Source organism: Prionailurus bengalensis, chromosome X (assembly GCF_016509475.1).
Source record: "Prionailurus bengalensis isolate Pbe53 chromosome X, Fcat_Pben_1.1_paternal_pri, whole genome shotgun sequence".
Classification (NCBI taxonomy): domain Eukaryota; kingdom Metazoa; phylum Chordata; class Mammalia; order Carnivora; family Felidae; genus Prionailurus; species Prionailurus bengalensis.
This window is the reverse complement of record NC_057361.1, coordinates 31,713,710-31,738,121: the sequence shown is the minus strand read 5'-3', so window position 1 is coordinate 31,738,121 and position 24,412 is coordinate 31,713,710. Positions and strand designations below refer to the sequence as shown.

The 24,412-nt window shown below is 35.8% G+C and overlaps 1 protein-coding gene across 1 annotated transcript in view; it reads right to left on the bottom strand.

The window, feature by feature from the left end:
- Positions 1–24,412, bottom strand: part of CFAP47 (cilia and flagella associated protein 47) — a 587,956-nt gene that overhangs the window by 443,346 nt on the left and 120,198 nt on the right. The window contains exons 23-25 of the mRNA XM_043569968.1: positions 21,882–21,976; positions 15,228–15,387; positions 4,965–5,160 (exon numbers count right to left, since the gene is read on the bottom strand). Coding sequence (XP_043425903.1) covers positions 4,965–5,160; positions 15,228–15,387; positions 21,882–21,976 — 451 coding nt within the window. The remainder of the gene's footprint in view (positions 1–4,964; positions 5,161–15,227; positions 15,388–21,881; positions 21,977–24,412) is intronic.

Here is a 24,412-nt window from a genome sequence, read left to right as displayed (position 1 = left end):
GAAAACAGGAAAAGACCTCTCTGACCTCAGCCGTAGCAATGTCTTACTTGACACATCCCCAAAGGCAAGGGAATTAAAAGCAAAAATGAACTATTGGGACCTCATGAAGATAAAAAGCTCCTGCACAGCAAAGGAAACAATCAGCAAAACTAAAAGGCAACCAACGCAATGGGAAAAGATATTTGCAAATGACATATCGGACAAAGGGCTAGTATCTAAAAGCTATAAAGAGCTCACCAACCTCCACACCCAAAAAACAAATAATCCAGTGAAGAAATGGGCAGAAAACATGAATAGACACTTCTCTAAAGAAGACATCCGGATGGCCCACAGGCACATGAGAAGATGCTCAACGTCGCTCCACATCAGGGAAATACAAATCAAAACCACACTCAGATACCACCTCACACCAGTCAGAGTAGCCAAAATGAACAAATCAGGAGACTATAGATGCTGGAGAGGATGTGGAGAAATGGGAACCCTCTTGCACTGTTGGTGGGAATGCAAACTGGTGCAGCCACTCTGGAAAACAGTGTGGAGGTTCCTCAAAAAATTAAAAATAGATCTACCCTATGACCCAGCAGAAGCACTGCTAGGAATTTACCCAAGGGATACAGGAGTACTGATGCACAGGGGCACTTGTACCCCAATGTTTATAGCAGCACTCTCAACAATAGCCAAATTATGGAAAGAGCCTAAATGTCCATCAACTGATGAATGGATAAAGAAATTGTGGTTTACATATACAATGGAGTATTACGTGGCAATGAAAGAGAATGAAATATGACCCTTTGTAGCAACGTGGATGGAACTGGAGAGTGTGATGCTAAGTGAAATAAGCCATACAGAAAAAGTACCATATGTGTTCACTGTTATGTGGATCCTGAGAAACTTAACAGAACTCCATGGGGGAGGGGAAGGAAAAAAAAAAAAAAGAGGTTAGAGTGGGAGAGAGCCAAAGCATAAGAGACTCTTAAAATCTGAGAACAAACTGAGGGTTGATGGGGGGTGGGAGGGAGGGGAGGGTGGGTGATGGGTATTGAGGAGGGCACCTTTTGGGATGAGCACTGGGTGTTGTATGGAAACAAATTTGACAATAAATTTCATATATAAAAAAAAAGACTACACACTTCCATCTAAGTACCAATTTTGGTGCATTTCATAAGTTTGTTTATTGCTTAACCTCTGGAATTTAACGTAAGAGATGCAGTTAACTCAACAAAGATGTAGGCCTAACTCTTTTTCTAAAGAAAGCAACAGAAGTGACAAGAGGTGTTTCAAGTTTAATCTTTAATACTCAAGTACTGTTTATATCAGTGAACGTTGTTTTCATGTTTTGATACATAGTATTTTAATTATTATTTGCAGAATTCAATAGGGTATCTTCTTGAGTCTTTATAGAAGTTTTTTTCAATAGTTCCAAATATGTGGCAGATCCTGTTCATATTTTTTAAATGATTTTAAAATTATAATTATTACCAGAAAACAGTCTATATGATGCCAACTCTTCAAAATGTGTTAAATTTGAACTACAGAATAATACACTATCAGTTTTTGTAAATATCTCCTGTATGAATGAGAAAAATGTATATTCTACAATTGCAGGGTGCAGGATTTTATAATGCTATTCCTAATACTACTTTTAGTATTTTTCATAATATTAGTATTAAATGAAGGAGGCTTTTAATAAAATATCCTTTTCAAATTTTCTTTACCTATACAAGGGTTTTTGTCTTCTGGACTCATCAATAATTGAGATATGTGTTGAAACATTCTACAATGATGAAGGACTGGTCAATTTTCCCCTATTATTTTAATTTGGGGTTTTCATATTTTAAGAGTACTTTGGTTGTACATACAATTTTAGACTTCTGACAGTTTTCAGGTGAGCTGCATATTTTATAATTATTTAATGGCTTATTTTTAGAGAGAGACAGAGTGCTCATGCATGGGAGAGGGGCAGAAGGACAGAGAGAGAGAGAGAGAGAGAATCCCAAGTAGGCTCCATGCTCAGCCCAGAGCCTGATGCAGACAGAGCTCAGTCCCATGATCCTGGGTTCATGACCTGAGCCAAAATTAAGAGTCAGTCGCTAAACTGACTGAACCACCCACTCTTTTTTATGTTAAAAAGTTTTTTTTATATTACAAATGTTTCACCTCTTTTTTCTCTAAATGTTTGGCAGAGAGGGGGAGAGAGAGAGAGAGATAGAGAGAGAGAGAGGGAGGGAGGGAGAGAGAGAGAGAGAGAGTGATCATGCATAAGTGAACCAGGGGCAGAGAGAGAGAGGGACAGAGAGAATTGCAAGCAGGCTCTGTGTTGTCAGTGCAGAGCCCAACATGGGGCTCAATCTCACAAACTGTGAGATCATGACCTGAGCCAGAAATCAAGAGTCAGAACTTAACCAACTGAGCCACCCAGGTGCCTCTGTTTTACCTCTTAAATAAGGTCATCATATGTAAAATCAATACTGCTATCCAGCTTTCTTTTGGTTATGCTACCATACATTTTCCCATGATCTTCGTTTGATAGTTCTCAACTAGGAGTAGTTTTGCATGCCTGGGGACATGTAGCAATGTTTGGAGACAATTCTTTTCTGTCATAACTAGGGAGAGGATGCTATTGGTTAGATACCAGGAAGGCTGTTAACATCCTACTACACATAGAATAGCCTCCAACAAAAAAAAAAGAAACATCCTCCCCAAAATGTCACAGGTTCTGATGTTGAGAAACCCTGCTTTACTTCAGTCTTTCTTGTCCTTATGTTTTACATACACTTCTTTTAATAGGCAGTTGGACTTTTTTTATTATTTACTCTAACATTCTCTGTATTTTAACTAGTCAGAATAACTTACTTTAATTGCATTAGTCAACTACATAAAGTTTTTGACATCATTTTTGTTTTAGTTTTCTCTTGCTTTTGTTGGTTTCTATGCTGTCTGTGTAGTTATATACAATCATAGGTTTAGTGAATGTGCTTAACATTTTACCTGACATACTTTGTTTTATAATTTCTACAAGTTACATTTGGTTCATTTTCAAGGCTATATGGTATAATTCCATGTTACTTTCTAATTTTTGTAATGCCACCCTTTAAAAATAAATTATTTATATTCTGTGTCTGATAATTCCAATATCTGAATTACTTAAGAGTCTAAATTTCAAAATAGTTGTTTGTGCTGACTCTATGGTATCTTCCCTTCTTGAGAGTTCTGTAATACTTACTCCAGCACTGATGTCCGGTTGATAGCAACTGTGGCAACTGAAATATGAGCCCAAACTGAGGATGGCTTCATTTAGAGCAGAGGTTCACAAAGTGTGGTCCATGGATCAGCAGTATCAGTATCATTTGGAAATTTATTAGAAATAAAAATTATTACATGCCATTCCAGGCTTCCCAAATCATAAATTCTGGGGATGGAAGGCAATAATCTCTGTTTTAAAATTCTTTCAGGTGATGCTGATATACACCACAGTTTAAGAACCACTGATCTAGAGATTTACTTGCTTCTGCTGACAGGTAGAAGGATTTACTCACATATACTCTTTTAGCCTCTTTCAGTGTCCCTGGATTAATCAAGGAATTTGAGATTGTTTTCCCACTTTGAGGAAGTTGTCTCAAGTTTGGCTTTGTTTTTAATTTTTTTTAATGTTTATTTATTTTTGGGAGAGAGACAGAAACAGAGTGGGCGTGGGGAAGAGGCAGAGAGAGAGGGAAACACAGAATCTGAAGCAGGGTCCAGGCTTCAAGCTGCCAGCACAGAGCCCAATGCGGGGCTCAAACTCAAACTGTGAGATCATGACCTGAGCCAAAGTCAGATGCTCAACAAAGTTGTATCAAGTTTTAAGAAAAAGCCTGCATTTGGCAGATTACTACAGCTCACCACTCTTACTCTGGTTTCAGCTTATATGTATTGGTTTGGTCTGTTTTGATTTGAGCCCTTTGGAGACTTCTTATATTCCTCATAAGCCAGTAATGAATGAATGAATGAATGAATGAACACACACACACACAATCTACTTGCTCTGTAGTGTGAGGACATGTAATGTATCTAGAGCAATATAGTATTGGGGTTTGGGCTATTGATAATTTTTTTAAAAAATGAGAACAGACTACATTGTGCTATACTATGTACATGTGAGAGGCAGAATTCTGAGATGGCCCCGAAGAGTCCTCTTCCCTAGTGTACATACACAAACCCTGCATTATTCCCACCCCTTGGGTAACAGAATCTGTAAGTATATCACACTGGTGATTAATTTGTGTTATACAGCAATGGTAAAGGGACTTTCCATATGTAACTGACACCCCTAGCCAAATGAATGCAAATAAAGCTAAAAGATTATCATGTGTGGATCATATTTAATTAGGTGAGATCTTAAAAGGTTTGGAGGTCAGAGACTGAGAAGTCAGAGAGATGCTCTAAAGTACCATGATGGGAGGAGGAACCACATGGCTAGGATGTGAGGGTGGTCTCTAAGAGCTGAGAGGTCCCAACAGCCAGCAAGAAATTATCTTAGTCCTACAACTGAAAGGATTAATTCTGAAGAATGAGCCTCAGATGAGACTGCTGCCATATCCCACACCTGGATTTCCACCTACTGAGACCTTCAGCAGTAAATACACCTTAACTAACCCAGAGGACTCTTGACCCAAAGAAACTTAAAAGATAACAAATTCATGTTTTAAGGCACTAAGTTTGTGGTAATTTGTTACATAGCCATAGAAAACGTGCTTCACATACCATGAAGAGAGACATATGAAAAATTTTTACAAGAAAATCAAATGACTAATTGTGAGGTAATGAAGTGGGCTTCTTAAAATTTTTAATTTAACTGAACTGTTAAATATTTTAACGGTTCGTTCCAACAGAAACAAGTCAGACATTGCTCATGACTCATACAACACAGACACAAACAAAAAAGCACATAAACAAACTGTGGTAAATTCACATTAAGCATTTACCTGAAATAGTTTTGAGGTAAAATGTTGACATTCATCTTAGTTGTTACGTCCAGAGGAACAGGAGTGAAAAATATGAATGGAGGGTCAAACGATAACTTGGGTGATTTTACCTCTCCAACCAAACGTAACATTCGATAGCAAATTGGATTATCGTTTAGATGAATGGGAATATCGGCTGTGTATTTTGTAGGATCACCTAATGAAAAATAATTTTTTAAAGGATATTAGAATTGTTTACATACACAAAAAACTTGTACACAGTTTAAACCTTACTAAATATATAAATGTACTATGAAGGTACAGCTCCATGGAGAATAGATTACTCAAAAATTGGAATTATCCTGCCAAGGAACTATAAACATGTAATGAGGGGCGCCTAGGTGGCTCAGTCGGTTGAGCGTCCGACACTGGCTCAGGTCATGATCTCATGGTTTGTGAGTTTGAGCCCCATGTCACACTCTGTACTGGCAGCTCGAAGCCTGGAGCCTGCTTCGGATTCTGTGTCTCCCTCTCTTTTGCCCCTCCCCCACTCACAGTCTGTCTCTCTCTCCATCTGTCACTCTCTTCCTCTCAATAAAGAAATAAAACATTAAAAAATATTTTAAAGTGCACTATGTCTAGAAATAGAGCAGGCCTTGTTAAAGCAGATATTATTATTGGAAAATACATAAACCTAGAGCAAACAGTGCAGTAAGACTTATTTTTTTGGATTGGTTTCTATTCCTTAACAGGAGCTGCCTATCCCCTTAGTATATGCAGTACGAAGATGAGGTCAGACGGTTGCCATAAGGATCTCAGGGGACTCGTATTGAGAAATGGGTGTGCTGAGAAGAGAGGAATGTTGTTCCTCCCAGATTTTTAAGTTTATGGAAAGGTACCAGGGTTGACTGGCCAATTTCACCTCATAGGAAAAGAAAGGCAATTCCCATGTACCAACTCATCATGAGGAAAGGCAGTTTGTGTTGGAGAAAAGGGCTCAGCATCTGGGGCTGCAGGCTAGTCCCACACAACGGTCTCATCCCAGCAAGCTGCCAGTGCCCTTTTAGACCCAGATGCCCCAACACAGTGTCTTGTAGAGAGAAAGATGTGATTTGGTGAGTATGAACTCAAGGTAATATCTTAGAATGAGAAAACAGGATCAGGGCCATCAAGAGTATCACAAAAGCAGACGATGAGTGCTCTGGGCGATGCATGTTCAAAAGTGACATTGTGAACTATACACAAAAGCAATAGAATCACTGAACTGATCAGACTCACTAGATCTCTCTGTACCGGGTGCCTTTACTTGGTCAAATAAGTCTTTTCTTGTTCATATAGTCTGGGATCCTTGGAAAATGAGAGGTGACTGGAAAGGGAAGTGAATTAGTGACTTCTTACTGACAGATGAGCACAGGAAAGACTATGTGAAAACAGGACAGACTATATACATACCTTCAGTTGAGAAAATAAATTATAATAGAATTTATATATCTAAAACACTGTAAATCTATAGAGAAATGATGGTTTCACTTCATGAATCTGATATTGTTAAAATTATTTTGGGGAGAAAGAAAATCAAGTCCATTACTTCCAAAATTAGGCAAGGTTTTAAGGCTTATGGAACTGTGAATGCCAAATGGGGTGTTTGGAGATTATTTCTGGGTTTCACACCTGTTAAATGTTTTGGGGTCATGGAGAATGGGGGTTCCCTGTATAACCTAAGACTACTAGGGATTCAATAACATTTTTCTAAGCTCAGCTGGGCCTTCTCATTCACCTCAGATTTAAGTTATATAAATGTGTTATAGGCATGTTTAATTTTTTCTTAAGAGTGAGGTTGAAATCCTAGAAGGCAATGCATAGATTTGACTGCTGAGGCTTAGCCCCATATCAAAGGAAAAGTGAAATGGAAATGTATCTTATTTCCTTCTAGATTGTCTATTCCATTTTATCTGGATAAAAATGTTGATAGACATAAAAGAGAAGCTCTATACAGAAATACAGATGGTGGCTTTAGCTGGACTGGCTCTCCTGCTACTTCCTTCAGAACCAGATATAGAAACTGAGAGGAAATATGCAGAAATACATAATGAAATACAATTACTTTTACAGAATAAACTTCAGAATGGGGAGAATATGTAATGTTTTCTATCATATTTTCAGAGTTCTAAACAGAGATAATAAAAGATGAAACATTTTTGAAACCTACTAATCACAGTACCCTATGTACTGTTTCTCGCACACAAAGCTAGAGTAATTATAAAATGCCATGCTGAAAAAATTAAAAAAAATAAAATGCCATGCTAATAGATGCATCAGGACACTGAATTAAGGCAACATAGTGCTAATAGAATATTACTGAGAGAACACACAGCTGAATGAATTCTAAAAAGTTTAAAAGTTAGAACACATCCTTATCCTGCCTTTTCTGTTGATAACAGAGGTAGTTGCTGGTATTTTATTTAGATTGCCACATTTGTTTAGATATGTAAAGCAGTCATGTCCCAAGGGTTCTGCTGCAAGTGATTTACTGAGTGCATGCTCTCAGGAGGAGCTTGTAGGCAAAGGGGGAAGCGAAATAGAGGAGGGCCTGAAGCTATGAAAAGTTGTAGGTTTATAATGCAGATTCAAATCGATCCCATAGGCAGCTATGGGATGTGAATTCACCGGAAAGGTTGTACCACCTGCGGGAAAGTTAGCTGGGCCACCTAAGGTAGTGGTACTGGTGACAATTAACCTCATAGGCATCTCTGCACATAGTATCTTCCTTCAGCCAATGGCAACCTTCTAGAGGAGGGGACAGACACAACCTATTATGGGCCAATATACACAACTGAGAGATGGGTGGGAAAACCCAGTAATGGGAATCTGGAAGGGCTCAAACAGCATCTATCAGAGACTGCATCTTAATGTTGCTTCAGAAGAAAGAATAATTAAGAAGAATAACAGGTAAGTTACTATAACACCCTTTTAAACAGAAATGGCATTTGGTGTGCTTATTTCATTGTGGCATAGAAACTATAAAGATACTGAAGCAGATGCTTTAAATTAAAGACAAATACCAGTATAGACTTCCTCAAAAAATAGGGGGGAGGGGAGGGAAATCTTCGTAGTTGCCTTTTCAAGCATCTTCCGTCTGTTCTTTTGCTTCAGTTTGCATAAAGAAGCTAGTAGTCAATACTTTCACTTCCTAAAGCTCATTACCAGAAAAATTCTATATTTTTATGCAGCAGGGATTCTCATGTGGAGAATTTTCTAACTTATGTGCTCAATGGGTTGCGAAACATTGAGGCTATTTAAATGAGAACTGAGAACAATCTTATCTAAGGAAAGTGAGGGTCTAACCACACAAATTAGATTCAAGAACAATGGTTTGGATTCAGAAGGGACTGGAGATTTGCTTAGAGATCAGTATGGGTCACCTACTCTACCATAGCCCCAGCCTCCATCCCTGTGCCAGTCCAAGAAAGAGATGAGAGGGAGCGAAAAGTAAAAAACACCCACTTAAACTCTTGAAAGCCTTGAGAATATAAGGCAGCCCTGCTTGCTGGCCAGCATAACAAGTCTAGCCAAAGTGGAGGTAAAGTATATCTACCCCACTTCAGGTGATATTGATGGCAAAGGATGCAACTATAAGGCAAAAAAACAAATGGGACATAAAGGCCCTGACCATGGCTTGGGATAACAGGCTTACACCACAGTCAGATTACAAGATAAGAAAATGACAGAAGAAAAGCATAATCAATTACCAATGCCTGCTAGAAGAAAATGGCAGTTGCTAAGGATAGCTCAAAGAATAAGGCCAAGATCTCACCGGGTATAACTGAAAAAATCCTAAGTCAATAATGAATGATCCATATACACACACAAAAAGGCTGTCAACAGAAACTGTCCCTAAGAAAATTCAAGCATTGGACAGACATACATATGTGTATATATAAGCATATATGTAAATTGTGGAGTTGAAAACTATAATGACTGAAATGAAAAATTCACTATAGGGCACCTGGGTGGCTCAGTTGGTTGAGCGTTTGACTTTGGCTCAGGTCACTATCTCACAGTTTGTGAGTTTGAGCCCCAGCATGGGCTCACTGCTGTCAGTGCAGAGCCTGGAGCCTGCTTCGTATTCTGTGTCTCCCTCTTCCTCTCTGCCCCTCCCTCACTCATGCTGCCTCTCTCTGTCTCTCAAAAATACAGAAAACAAATAGCAAAAGGCAAATGTAAATCTTTCTTTGTCTTACTTCATCACTAATTAATCAGTAAGTGTAAAATGACTCAACACACCCATGAGAAGGCTGAGATATTCAAAATAAATTTTTAAAAATGATCCAAATCCATGCCATCTATAAGAGACACTCTTTGGATTCAGAAACACAATTCAACTGAAAGTAACAGGATGGAGAAATTCTATATATGCAAATAGTAACTTAAAGACAGCTGCAGTGGCTATGCTAATATCAGACAAAATAACTATTAAGATAAAAATCAATACTGGAGACAAAGAAGGACATTATATAATGATAACAGGACAATCCACGAAGAAGATAAAACAATTATAAACATAAATACACCCAACAGAGCCACAAAGTACACAAGGAAAAAAAAACAGTAAAACTGAAACAAGAAATAATAGATATTTCAGTAATAACCCTTTGAGAATTTAATATTCTACCCTCAATTGGGGATAAGACAAATAGGTAGAAGATCACTAAAGAAATAAAATATTTTGGTCTATAAACAAAATAGATCTAAAAGACATCTATGGAACATTCTACCCAACAAGAACAGAATATATACACTTCTCAAGTGCACGTGAGGGAGCATGGCTGGCTTAATTGGTAGAGCATGTGACTCTTGATGTCAGGGTTTTAAGTTTGAGTCCCATGTTGAGTATAGAGATTACTTAAAATTAAAAAAATCTTAAAAAAAAAAGAAATCAAGTGCATGTTGAACATTCTTGAAGGTAAATCATATTTTAGGGTATAAGGTAAGCCTTTACATTGACTGAATCCAGGGGCACTTGTGTGGCTCAGACAGTTTAGTGTAAGACTCTTGATTTTGGATGAGGTCACGATCTCACGGTTCATGAGTTTGAGCCCCGTGTTGGGCTCTGCACTAACAGTGCAGAGTCTGCTTCGGATTCTCTCTCTCCCTTTCTCTCTGCCCCTTCCCCACTCGTGTTCTCTGGGTCTTACCCTCTCCCAAAATAAATAAATAAACTTAAAAAAATAAATTTATAGCATTAAAAAATAATCAAAAAAGGGGCGCCTGGGTGGCTCAGTCAGTTGAGCTTCCGACTTCAGCTCAGGTCATTATCTCACGGTCTGTGAGTCTGAGCCCCACGTTGGGCTCTGTGCTGACAGCTCAGAGCCTGGAGCCTGCTTCAGATTCTGTGTCTCCCTCTCTCTTTGACCCTCCCCCATTCATGTTCTGTCTCTCTCTGTCTCAAAAATAAATATTAAAAAAAATTAAAAAAATAATCAAAATAAAATGACTGCATCCATAAACAGTATGTTTTGTGACAACAATGGAATAAAATTAGAAATCAATAACAAAGTGAAATTTTGGAAATTCTCAAATATGTGAAAATTCTACAACACATTCCCAAATAACTAAGTGTCAAAGAAGAAATAGCAAAGGAAATTTTACAAAGTAATTTGGGATGGATTAAAATAAAAACAAAACATACCAAAACTTATGGGATATACCAGAAGCAGGGCTCAGAGTAAAATTTAGAGCCATAAATTGCTTATCTTAAAAAAGTAGATATAAGTACTTAACTTTGCAACATAAGAAACAAGGTAAAAAAGAGCAAATTACAACCAAACCAAAAAGAAAGGAAATAATAAATATTAGAACAGAAATTAGTTGAATAGAGTATAGGAAAATATTAAGAAAATCAATAAAATCAAAAGTTGGTCTTTGAAAAGCATATCAAATTTGAAAAACCTTTGGCAAGAATGACCAAGAAAAAAAGAAGATTCAAATTACAAAAGTCCCAAATAAGACAGGGAAAATCACTATTCACTTTACAGAAACTCAATAAAAAAAAAAATATAAAGGAACACAATGTAAAGTTGTATATAAACAAATTAGATAATGTAGATAAAATGGACAAATTCCTAGAAACACAAAAAGTACTTAAACTGACACAATAGGAAATATAAAATGTGAATTGACTTATTGAAAGGGATTATAACAGGGAGAAACAGCATGTCTGACTCCACACTGATTCTATTTTCCTTGCTGCTGTGACCTATAGCTTAGAAACTTCTGCTGAGCCCTGCATGTAGCCATGTTACAGCTAAGATTTGCAAAAACTGCTTTTTACCCAAATCTATCTTGCCTAAGGAGATGAGGAAGTACATACAGAAATGACTATGCTATGCCTAAGATTTATAGGAATGACATGACCAGATAGATTCCTGTATGCAAAGATCAACTGTCCAAGGACATACATTATCTCCTCAGATGTCTACAGAAGTCAGTTACCTTTTGACTCCAACCCTTCCCACTTCCTCCTTTTGCTAACATAAAAGAAACTCCAATTTCATGCTGAGGGAGATGTTTCTTCGGGACAATAGTCTGCCGTCTCTTTGGTTTGCTGGCTTTCCAAAGTGCTTTCCTTTCCCTAATGTCTTGCCTCTCCACTTACTGGCCTATTGTGCAGTGAGGAGAATGAACTTGGACTCAGTTACAGAACTAAAGTAGCAATCAAAAAACTTCTCACATAGAACAGGCAAAATCCAAATGGATTCACTGGTGAAATCTACTAAACATTTCATGAAGAATTAATACATATCTATATAAAATATCTTTACATAGATTTATATGTATGTGTGTGTGTATGTATGTGTGTATGTGTGTGTATGTATGTGTATGTGTGTATATATGTGTGTGTGTGTGTATATACACACACAATTCAATGGGGAAACAATATTCTTTTCAATAAATGGTGCTGGGACAAGCAGACAGGCCCATGCAAAAGAATGAGGATGGAGCCCTACCTTACAGCATATTAAAAAGTAACTCAAGATAAGCCATTGACCTAAATAAGAGATAAAATTATATGACTTTAAGAGAGAACATAAGAATAAATCACCATGACCTCGGGTTATGTGATGTTTTCATAGATAAGACACTGAAAAGCTAAACTAAAAAAAGAGAAATTGGATAAAATACGCTTCATCAAAACTAAAAGCTATTTTGCGTTAGCTGTCATCATCAGAAAGTGAAAAGAGAAATCTCAGAATGAAATAAAATGCTTTATACTTATAAAATAATTTTATCCAGAATACATAAAGAACAATGTAAACTCAAAAAGACAACCAAATTTTAAAATCAACAAAGGATTTGAACAGACATTTCTCCAAAGATGATATACAAACTGACAATAAGTACATGTAAAGATACACAACATCAGTAGTCATCCGGAAAATGCAAATAATAACTACAATGACATATTATTTCACAGTCACTAGGATAACTATAATAAAAAAGATCACAAAAGAGTTAGCAAGGATGTGGAGAAAACAGAACCCCCATTCATTGCTGGTAAGATTTTAAACTGTTACAGTTGCTTTGTAAAACAGTTTGGCAGTTTCTTAAAATGTTAAACATCAAATTATCCTAAGACCCAACAATTCCACTCCAAGATATATAACCAAATAAATGAAAACATGTGTCCTCACAGAACGCTACAGGAATGTTCCTAGCTGTTTTATTCACAGGAGTCAAAAAAGCACAAATGATCCAAATATCCACCAGATGAATGTCTATGAACAAACATGTGATATATCCATACAATTATTGGTAACAGAAGGGAATTAAGTACTAATTGATGCTATAATCTGGACTAACCTTGAAATTATTATGCAATGTGAAAGAAGCCAATCACAAGAGGACACATTATAGGAGTCTACTTATATGAAATATCCACAGTAAACATATTCCTAGAGACAACCAATAAAGGTCAGCAGTGGCTGAGTGGAGGGAGAGATGGGGAGTGACCAATAATGGGTACAGGGTTTCCTTTGCAAGCAATGAGTATGTTCTAAAACTAGGCTGTTTTGATGGCTGCCCATCTATGACGATCCTAAAAACCACTACACTGTACATTTTTTAAAAATATATTTTATGGTGTAAGAATCACACTTTAACAAAGTTGTAATTAAGAAAACCATACTTTCAAAAATAATCACATCTGAATGTGAATTTTACCTCTATGGTATCTGATTTAAAATATAAGAATGTAAGGCAAAATAAAAGGCATCTTTTTCTTCAAGATTCCAGTAGTTTCCCCATTTTAATGAATAGTAAAAACAACTGAGAAAACCAGAAAATAAATGCACACTTGACTTGGAAAGAACTACTAAGGAAAAGTCATGAAAGCTGTATTCCATGCCGTGTGAGCCAGGAAAGATAAAAATTGTCTGTACTAGAAGAAAATAAATGAGGGTGACCAAAAAATCAAGCATAAGCTACCCTGGTTCCAACTCAAAAGGCCCCTATAACTCAATTCCAACTCCCCAAAGATCCCATTCTCCATCCAGCTGTTTGATCTTGAAGAACCCTGTACTCTCATCCAACCTGTTGGCTTTGATCTGCTACAGTCTTGCCTCCTGCTACCTCAATACCTTAGAGACGGAGAAGACCCTACAGCCCACTGACCCAAGCAGTGGGTGGAATGGAATGATGTTTACAAAAAAAACCTAACTGCAAATAAAATTCCAAAATATTTCAACAAAGTCTTGAGTAAGAAATAAATTCATATATAATTTTGTCTGTGGGAAAGTTCATTGATACTATTCCATCTTAGAACTGACAGGAAAATATATGTCCACATAGGTGTTCCCAATGGTCTAAAGATGACATATAGAAGGGAAATAGACGTATAGCATATAAGACAAAAATTGGATCAATACATAAAATTTATGAAAAATGATAAGAAATATAACATAAAGGAAATATAAAATGAAACTGCATGAAAATGAAAAATATATTATAACAGAAAATATGAATAAGTCAAATTCCCCTCCTAAAAATTACATTTCAGTCTTGCTCAAGAAAAGAAGCAAAATCCTTTGTTTTACAATACTGGTCTTAAATTTAAAAAGACACAGACTGAAAATAAAATGATATATCAACCAAAGAAAGACAAAATGGCACTGTAGCACATAAAACAACATTGAAGCAAATAGCATTTAGTAGAAAAAAGAACATTACTTTAAATACATATGCTATTTCTAAAAGATATATAAGACATAATCTTTTAATAACATCCAAATATACAAAGCAAAACTACTGGAATCAAAACAGTTTTAACAAACTGCCACCATAGTAACAGATTCAGACAGACTATAGTAACAGTTCTAGTGCAGTTGTAATATAAATGTAATGTGATTGTAATGTAGTAACATTGTATTAACAGATTCAGGAGGAGAATAAGGTAGAGGAGGAGATATTGTAAATGAAGAGAAAAATTCATTAGTTACTATCATTTTATATTATAAAACTACTTACTTAGAAAACAATACAGAATAATCTCTGAAAAACTTCCAGATCTAACTAGAGAAGTTCAGCATAGGAGCAAGGTGACAGATAAACTATAAATATATTCTTTTTATATAGTCATAGCTAATTAAAAAGATTAATTTAAAAATCTCATTCATAATAGTGATACCTATAAAATAAACTTTACTAGAAAAACATGCCATTATTTGAAGGGAAAAACTCAATTATATGTCTTTTTCTAGAAACAGGAAGAAAATAATCTATAGTTCATTTGGAAAAGTAAATGTGTAAGAACCACCAAGAATTTTTGTAATAGATTTGTGATAACAGAAAATTTGTCACACCAATTAGAAAAAGGTACAATAAAGCTGTTGTAAAAAAAAAACATCAGTAAAGAAGTGAACATAGAGATAAATAGACACAATGGCCAGCTTCCCCAAAGCAGGCAATCCAAGAATGCAAGCTAGACGTGGCCATGCCTTTTCTGACCTAATCTTGGAAATCATACGCCATCACATTCATAATATCTTCTGGGTGATACATCAGTCCTATGTGATGTGGGAGGGCACTATATAAGGCCATGAATACCAAGAGGTGAGAATTATTTGGGGCCATATTTGAGGCTGGTTATGAAAGAATTCTAGTATGAATCGTTTTAAAACTATTTAAAGAACACATAAAAAATAACCTAAACTTTTGTGTACAAGATAAAATTAAATAATATGTGAGAGGTTGAAACATCAATAACAAATATAAGAAAAAAGGACTTACTTGGACAGAAACTTATGGAAACATTAATTTCATTATGTGGTTGCAGAATCCCACTCAGCACACTAATCTTGAATGTGCCATCTTTGAAAAGTTTGCCAGTATTACTAATATCCAAAGTCCATTTCACATCTTGTTTTGAAGTATTATGTAAGACAAGATCCTGTTTATACACACAAAATACATAAATAAAAAGACATTTATAAAAATTATAATATGCAATACAAAATTTAGCTTGTTTTACCATGCCAAGGTGAAGAGCCTGCGTACAAAGTCAAGTGATTAAAAGTGGAATTCACATGGGGTGCCTGGGTGGCTCAGTCGTTAAGCATCCGACTTCAGCTCAGATCATGATCTCATGGTTCATGGTTTTGAGCCCCACATCGGGCTCTGTGCTGACAAGCTCAGAGCCTCGAGCCTGTTTCAGATTCTGTGTCTCCCTCTCTCTCCGCCCCTCCCCCACTCGCACTCTGTCTCCATCTCAAAAATAAATAAACATTAAAAAAAAGTTTTTTAAAGTGGAATTCACAGATAGTTTTAAAAGTGATGTTAGGCAAACAAAGGGGTATGCAAATATGTTCATAGCATATTAACAACTATGAAAAATACACAAAGGATAGAGACTAGGGTAAAATAAAAATGTCAAAAAGCTATGCTAGTTAGCAAGGATGCTGCGTAACAACTTTCATTCATGATTGTGAGACTGTAAAATGGTATAGTCCTTTAGGAAGACAGTTTGGCAGTTTCTTATAATGTTAAGTATACAATACCATATGACCCAGTAATCCCCTTCCTAAGTATTTACTTAAGTGAAAATTCATGCTCACATAAAAATGTACATGTTAATGTTTATAATAGTTTGTTCATCGCCAAGCAATGGAGAAAAAAAAACAACCAAGATTTCCTTCAAATAATGAATGGATAAACACTCCATGCAATGGAATAAAATTTAGTGATAAAATAAATGAAGTATTAATTCACACAAAAATATAAATAAATGTAAAATATATTTTGCTAAGTGAAAGATGCCAGACCCAAATGGCTACATTTTATATAATTAAATTACCTGTCATTCTGGAAATGCAAAATCATTTGGATGGAAAAAAAGAACCAGTGGTTGCCAAGTATTGGTGGAAAGAGGAGTAGTTGACAGCAAAGGGGTTACATTGAGGATTTTTAGTGTAGTAAAACCATTCTGTCAGGTATTGAAGTGGTAGGACAATTACTCTACATATTTTTCAAAACCCATAGAACTATATACCACTAAGAGTTAACTTAAATGTAAGTAACTTAAAAACAATCAACCAAGATACTGGGAACCCCAGGATACATTGTAGATTACAACAAAGTATATTACAAATGTATGAGATAATCTCACTGAAGTTACTGGAGACTGAGGAGGAATGGCCGAAGCAACTGCAAAACTGTGTTTGGACTGGGAACTATAGCGCTAAAGACAAAAAGTTACTCTTTATTAATACTGTACTCTAGTTGGCAAATATATTAGCAATTCTAGATACAGGTTAAAAATTCTGAAACTTCTTTACTAGTACACTAGTAAAAGTATACACTTTTAACCTGTACTTTATACAGGTAAAAAATACATAAATAAAGTATAAATAAGAGAGCCAGATTTTTCATAGTCAGAGAAAGGAGTTAAAAATAAGCAAGGAAGAAAGATTGCAATAAACCTTGTGGTGCTGGATTAAAGTCAGAGACATCAGTTTGAACCCATGTTTAAATAGATAGATACATGGATGGATGATAGAGATAGAATGATAGATAGACAGGGGCACCTGGGTGGCTAAGTAGGTTGAGAGTGTCACTTTGGCTCAGGTCATGATCTCGCAGTCCATGGGTTCCAGCCCCATGTTGGGCTCTGTGTTGACAGCTCAGAGCCTGGAGCCTGCTTCGGATTCTGTGTGTGTCTCTCTCTCTGCCCCTCCCTCACTCGTGCTCTGTTTCTCTCTCTCAAAATAATAAACATTAAAACACAATTTAAAAAAAAAGAATGATAGGGGCGCCTGGGTGGCTCAGTTGGTTAAGCGTCTGACTTCAGCTCAGGTCATGATCTCACGGTCCATGAGTTCGAGCCCCACATCAGGCTCTGTGCTGACAGCTCGGAACCTGGAGCCTAGTTCGGATTCTATGTCTCCCGCTCTCTCTGCCCCTCTCCTGCTCATGCTCTGTCTCTGTCTCAAAAATAAATAAAAACATTTAAAAAAATTTTTTAAAAAGAACGATAGCCAAATTATGTATGTGTGTATTCACTAGTATACACACAAATATTTCCTGATTCTATTTGCCAAAGGGGCTTAGAACATGTGACATCCCAGTAGCAGCTAGCACATCTAGTGTACAGATCTTGATTTCTAAATACCATTCTTCCATAAATGGTACTGGGGTTTCTTGAAGAAAATGTTGATTCTAGAACTGGAACAAGCAAAATAAAAGACAAGCCTGGACCATTTTATAGTGCCAGAAAGTAAGAGAATGCTTAAAAATCATAATGATGGAAGTATGTCAAAGGACAAGTCTAAAAGAATTCCTAATGGCCAGAGCTAGAACAATTTTAATAACAAATAATGTGATAATGTGATATTGGATTATAACTGAAAGTATGAAGTAAATATTTGTGAAGTCACATTGATATATTAATAAAATAAATAAATAAAAGGAGGGAAGGAATAATAATGCTTACAGAAAAATTCTGAATAATATATGTAAATAACCCCCCCAAAAGGTGGAGCTTGACCACCAACCCATTGAGTGTGGGCTGACATTGATGACTCACTTCCGACATATAGGGTATGTAAAAAGAAAAATAGTTAGTCCAACTTTTTTCCAAGTCTCCTTACATTTATCACTACCAGTAAGCCATACACAATATCATGTACACCCTTCACATGATGTGACAAAAGAAGACATTTCAGCTGTTACACTCTTCCCTGAAACCCATAAAAAATAAGAATGCAGTCGAGAAAGGTGTAAAGAATCAGACAAACCAAAACTAAAGAATATTCGGAAAAAATACCAAACCAGTATTCTTTAAAATTGACCAGGTCATAAAAAAATAAGCAAGACTGAGAGCCTGCCACAGATCAGAGGAAACTAAATACAATATGGTACCCTGGATTGGACCATGAGACATAAAAGGACATTAGTGAAAAACGGGTAAAACCCTGTGGGAGGCCGGACCCCGGTGCCAGGCTGAGACTGGGTCGAGCAACGGCTCCCTGTTGACTCAGCCAACCTGGTGGTTCCCCGTCCCATTCCCCCACTTGCAAAGGCATACGAAAGCCTTGTCAAGGCTGAGAAATCTAATTCCTGAAGCCTGTGGTCTGTGGGTGTTGGCAGTAATGTTACCCCCCTTTTCTACCCCGGGTCAAATAGAAACAAACATGGGAACTGTGTTTTGCTAGCAATCTATCAACAAGGTCTTGTTGTGACCCGTTTAGAAAGTTCACAAGGTACACAGAACTAAATGTTTTGGTTGGCGGCGATCATGTGAAACCTGTTTATTCTTAGAATGACCTGATCCATAAGAGTCTTGATATAAAAGATTGTGTACAGCAACAATAAAGCCGTCACTTGGGCCATCAGCCCAGGGGACCCTCCTGTTCCCAAACTGGCTTCCCTTCTCTTTTTTTTTCTTACATTCCCCTACCCTCAGGACCCTGATTTCAGTGTTTGTTGCACCGGTTGCAACAAAACCCAAATAGAGTCTGTTGTCTAACTTATAATTTTGTACTAATGTTAACTTGTTAGTTTTGAAAAATGTTCTATGGTTGTATAACGTGTTAGCATGACAGCAAGTTGTGTGAAGAGTATACATAAAATCTCTGCACTGTCTTTGTAATGTTCTGATAAATCTGGGAGCTATATGCATGACATGTGTGCAGACTTGTGCAACATACTATTACAATAAAACCTTGAGCTAGGTATTTTTCTAACTTTACTCTTCAAAATTTGAAGAGTATACAATGATCCATGCAATTGGCACCACAACAAAATAACATACTTCCTTTCTTTCTAAAGTATGATTGATTTAAAATATTTAGAATTTAAAAAATAGGCGATTTTATTCCCAATGTCTCTCCGTACTTAAATATCTATTTAGTTCTAAAATTTGCATTTATAAAGAAAGAAACATCTTTTAAAACAGAAGGTGAGCATGAAATTGTACTAGTCATTTGAATGCCTCCTTTTTCTCATTCTGAAATGAAGAAATGGCAGATCTCTAAAATATCCATTTTCCAATCCTAGCCCAAGAATAGAACTGATACAGTCATCTATAAAGAAACATTTAGTATGTGTACCACTGTCATTTTTTAAATAATCTTACCAAAATGATACATGTTAGTAGCTTACACAAATAATTTTAAAATACTTATAAAAACCAGTTGTCCCACTCAACTCCTTCTTATCAACAGCTCTGCTTCCCTGAAACAACCAATTTTAGCTAATTCTGATTTGGATTTTCTCTGATAGTTATAGCCTTATTCTCAATATAATGTTGATATGGCTTACTTGAGGCTTTTTCATTGCTGCCATAACAAATGACCACAGACTTAGTAGTCTAAAGCCATACAAATTTATTAAACTACAGTCTTGTAGGTTAGAAGTTCAACAGGTTTATCGCCGGACTAAGATCAAGGTGAAGGAACCATGATCTTCCTGGAGGGCTCTAGGGAAGGCTATTTGCTTGCCATTCCCAGTTTGTAGAGGGCAAACACATTCTTTGCCTGGTGGCCTCCTTTTCACCATCTTCACATCTAGCAACATCAAATCTCTCTACCTTTCTTCTGTCATCACATTTTCTTCTAAGCACAGTCAGGAAAGCTTCTCTGGTTTTAACCACTCACATGAGTCAAATGGGACCATCTAGATCATCTAGGATAATCTCCCTTGCTTAGGGTCTTTAATGTCAATCACATTACACATCAGCAAAGTATCTTCTACAATAGAAGATAGGGTACTCAAAAATTCTAGGGATTGGAATTGGATAACTTTGGGGGCCATTACTCTATCACATGGCTATGTCATGATTTATCAGACCCAGATATTGTCTCTTGAGTGCCCACTAGTGAAGATGAGGATTTAGCTCATAGATACTATCTCCACTCCCCTTTCCACCTCCCAATTGTGGATATTTAAATTATTTTAATTCTTCCATTAGTCACCTGGTAACTTGAAATAATATATTTATATCTCTAGTTCTTCTGTCAACTTTACACAATTTCCTTTAATTAGCCACTGAATAAAATGAGTTTCACTCCTTTCTTCTACCATTCCCAACCCTTCTGTCAACTTAACCTTCACATACGCATTGTACGTATCAAACACTTGTCATTTTACATGTAATACACTACATAGGATCAATTTGAATTCTGCCCCACAAACATATTACAACTTCTCTGCATGATATATTTTATTATGACTATGTAAATATCATTCATGGCAAATGCAAGCAGTATATTAGAATCACATTTCCTTCTCTGTGGGGCCAATATGACCACTTTGCCAATCAAGACAGAAGGCTCTTGTCTAGATCATCTTTTATTATGCCAATTGAAAAAAATTCAATGATATAAAATAAAATCATATTTATAGAGGGATTGCTTTTCTTTTGGAATTCAATCCAATTCAGTTCACTAACGTTTCCTTTCTAGTCCCAACACAAAGTCTTTTGCATCCTTGAAGTTATATTATAGATAGAAGTCTTACTGATATTATGCTTAAAACCGTCACATTTTAATGCCAGAAGAGATCCTTTATTGTTCTCTATAATTTCATGTAGCACTTGGCTATTATTTGACGCATAAAATGTTAAATATTTTCACCATATAGTTTGCTCTCAAAGCTACAGAGGTTCAAAATTAATTGCAGGAAAAGCAATATATAAGATAATAAAGGGGCACTACAAATACAATTTTCTATGCATGAGCTTCCTTCTTATTCATGTCACTCTTTTTTCTTTCTAGATGGATTAATTAGGAGAGAGAGATGCAGAGATATCTAGTAAGAAAAAAAGAGTAGATTGTCATAGAAGTCACTTTATTATATACCTGGACTTTTCTCGTTTTTATTATTACCTTCCACCACATTTCCTTACCTGTATGGAACATATTTCACATTAATTTAATCATAGTCCCATTTTATATAAGGAGAGACAGATGATTTAATTCTATTTAAAATATTTTGGGGGGTGCTTGGGTGGTTCAGTCGGCTAAGTGTCCTCCTCTCGGTTTCAGCTCAGCTCATAATCTCATGGTTTCGTGAGTTCAAGCCCCTCATTGGGCTCTGTGCCAAGCATGGAGCCTGCCTGGGATTCTTTCTGCATCTCTCTCTACCCCTACCCTACTCACACTATCTCTATGTCTCTCAAAATAAATAAATAAAACTTAAAAAAAGGAAAAGATTCTTTAAAAAATAAAATATTTTGAATAGTCCTATTAAATATATGCATATATAAAAATGGCTTTATATGTGTCTATATATTTTCATAATTACTTCTGAGAAATACAATATATAGATATGCAAGTTCTCTAAAAATGAAAGTATTCTTACAACAAATGCTTCAGAATAATCAACTCAATAAACTAAAAACCACAGTAAAAAGAAAAGTTGCAAACTGCATCATTTCTCTATACATACCTGAGTTTTTGTGACTTTGTTATTAGGATCCATAGTATACAATGGGATTTCAAACGTAAAATCAGTGCTGGATAATCTCAATGGTGCTTGCAATACTATGAGAAGAAAATAAATGTACTGATAAAATATTAAGAGATATTAGCTCATAGTTAATTATTACTATACTTCTCAACCTGAAATAAAAAATATTTTTTGTATTTTTATGTACCCAGAGAGAAAACAAAATCACACTTTAAAACATTTATAGAATATCATGTTTAATCACATCTATAAAATTCCAATTTTGTATTTTAATGATAATTACAAGTATAACAGAAAAACTATTCTTGAGACAAGAAGAGTATAAAATATACTAAATATTAAGCTGAGAATAATGTAAACATAGTTAAAATAGTCACTATAATAGAGTTTGACCAATGCAAAAGTACAGAAGTGAAAAGAAACATGACTTGCAAATACACCTTTTTGGTCTTTTGACAGTGTCTTTTGAAGAGCAGAAATTTTTAATTTTAATGAAGTCCAGCTTATCAATTCTTCTTTCACAGACCTTGCCGCTGTTGTTGTATCTAAAATGTCACTGCCAAACTCAAGGTCATACAGATTTTTTCTTTTGCTTTCTACTAAAAGTTTTTACATTTTGTATTTTACATTTAGACCTGTGATCCACTTGAGTTAACTTTTGTGAAGGGTGTAAGGTCTGTATCTAGATTCATTTTTCTTTGTGATGTCCTGTTGTTCAGCACCATTTTTTGAAAAGAATATCTTTTCTGAGCTATATTGCCTCTACTATGTCAAACATCATTTGACTACATATGTGGGTCTATTTGTGGGCTCCCTTTCAAAAAAACTGTTTTAATGTTTATTTATTGGTGACACAATACGAGACACAGAGTGCAAGTGGTGGAGGGGCAGAGAGAGGGAGACACAGAAACTGAAACAGGCTCCAGGCTCCGAGATGTCAGTACAGAGCTCTATGAGGGGCTTGAACTCACAAACCGTGAGATCATGACCTGAGCCAAAGTCAGCCGCCCAACCGACTGAGTCACTCAGGCGCCCCATGGGCTCTTTTCTATTCCACTCATCTATTTGTATGTATTGTTGCCAAAACCAAAGTCTCGTGGTTACTGTACCTTTGTAGAAAACCTCTAAGCTGGACAGTGTCAGTCCTCCAATTTTGTTCATCACCTTTAGTAGTGTGTTGGCTATTATAGGTCCTTTCCTTCTCCATATAAACTTTTAATCAATATGGCAATACCCACAAAGTAAGTTGCTGGGATTTTTATTAAGATTGCATTGAATCTCTGGATCAAATTGGGAAGAACTGCCATCTTAACAATATTGAGACTTCCTATGAATGAATGTGGAATATCACTCAATTTATTTAATTCTTCTTTGCTATCTTTCATCAGATAAATTTCTTAACTTTCCTTATATAGATCTTATAAATATCTTGTTATATTCATACCTAAGTACTTCATTTTTGTTGGATGCTAATATAAATGGTATTTTGTATTTAATTTCAAATTCCATTTGCTCATTGCTTCTACAGAGGAAAGCAATTGACTTTTGTATATTAAACTTATATCCTGCAACTTTGCTATATTAGGTTATTAGTTCCAGAAGTGTCTTTCTTAATCGATTCTTTTAGATTTTCTACATAAACAATGATATCTTCAATAAACAAAGAATTTAGTTCTTCCTTTTCAACCTGTGTATCCTTTGATTCCTGTTCATGCTCTACTGCATTAGCTAGGACTTCTAGTACAAAGTTTAAAGAGTGAAAAGGGTCATCCTCGCTTGGTTTCTAATCTTACTGAGAAAGCTTTGCATTTCTCAACATTAAAAATGATGATAGCTTTAGGGTGTTTGTAGATATTTTTTATCAAGTTGAGAAAGTTATGCTACAGTCCTCATTTACTAAGTTGTTTGCATGAAAGCGTATTAGATTTTATGAAATGCTTTTTCTTCCCCTGCATCTATTGATATGATCATGTGATATTTTCTTCTTTAGTCTGTTGATATGATGAAATGCATTACTTGATTTTTGAATGTGAACCAACCTTGCATACATGAGATAAATCTCACTTGGTCATGGTGCATAATTCTTTTTATACACTGCTGGATTTGATTTGCAAATATTTTATTAAGGATTTTTATATCTATGCTAATGAGAGGTATTAGTCTGTTGTTTTCTACTGTTTCAATGTCTTTGCCTGGTTTGGTATTAGGGCAAAAATGACCTCCAAATGAGTTAAAGAAGTATTCTTTCTGTTTCTATCCTCTGAAGGAGATTGTACAGAATCAATTATAGAGAATCAGTATGATTTCTTCTCTAAATGTTTGATAGAGTCCACCAATGAACCCATCTGGGGCTGGTGCTTTCTGTTTTTGAAGCTTATTAATTATTGATTCAATTTCTTTAATAGATTGAGACTTATCCAGATTGTCTATTTCTTCTTGTATGAGTTTGGGCAGATTGTGTCTCTTAAGGAATTACTCCATTTCATCTGGTTATCAAATTTACATGCATA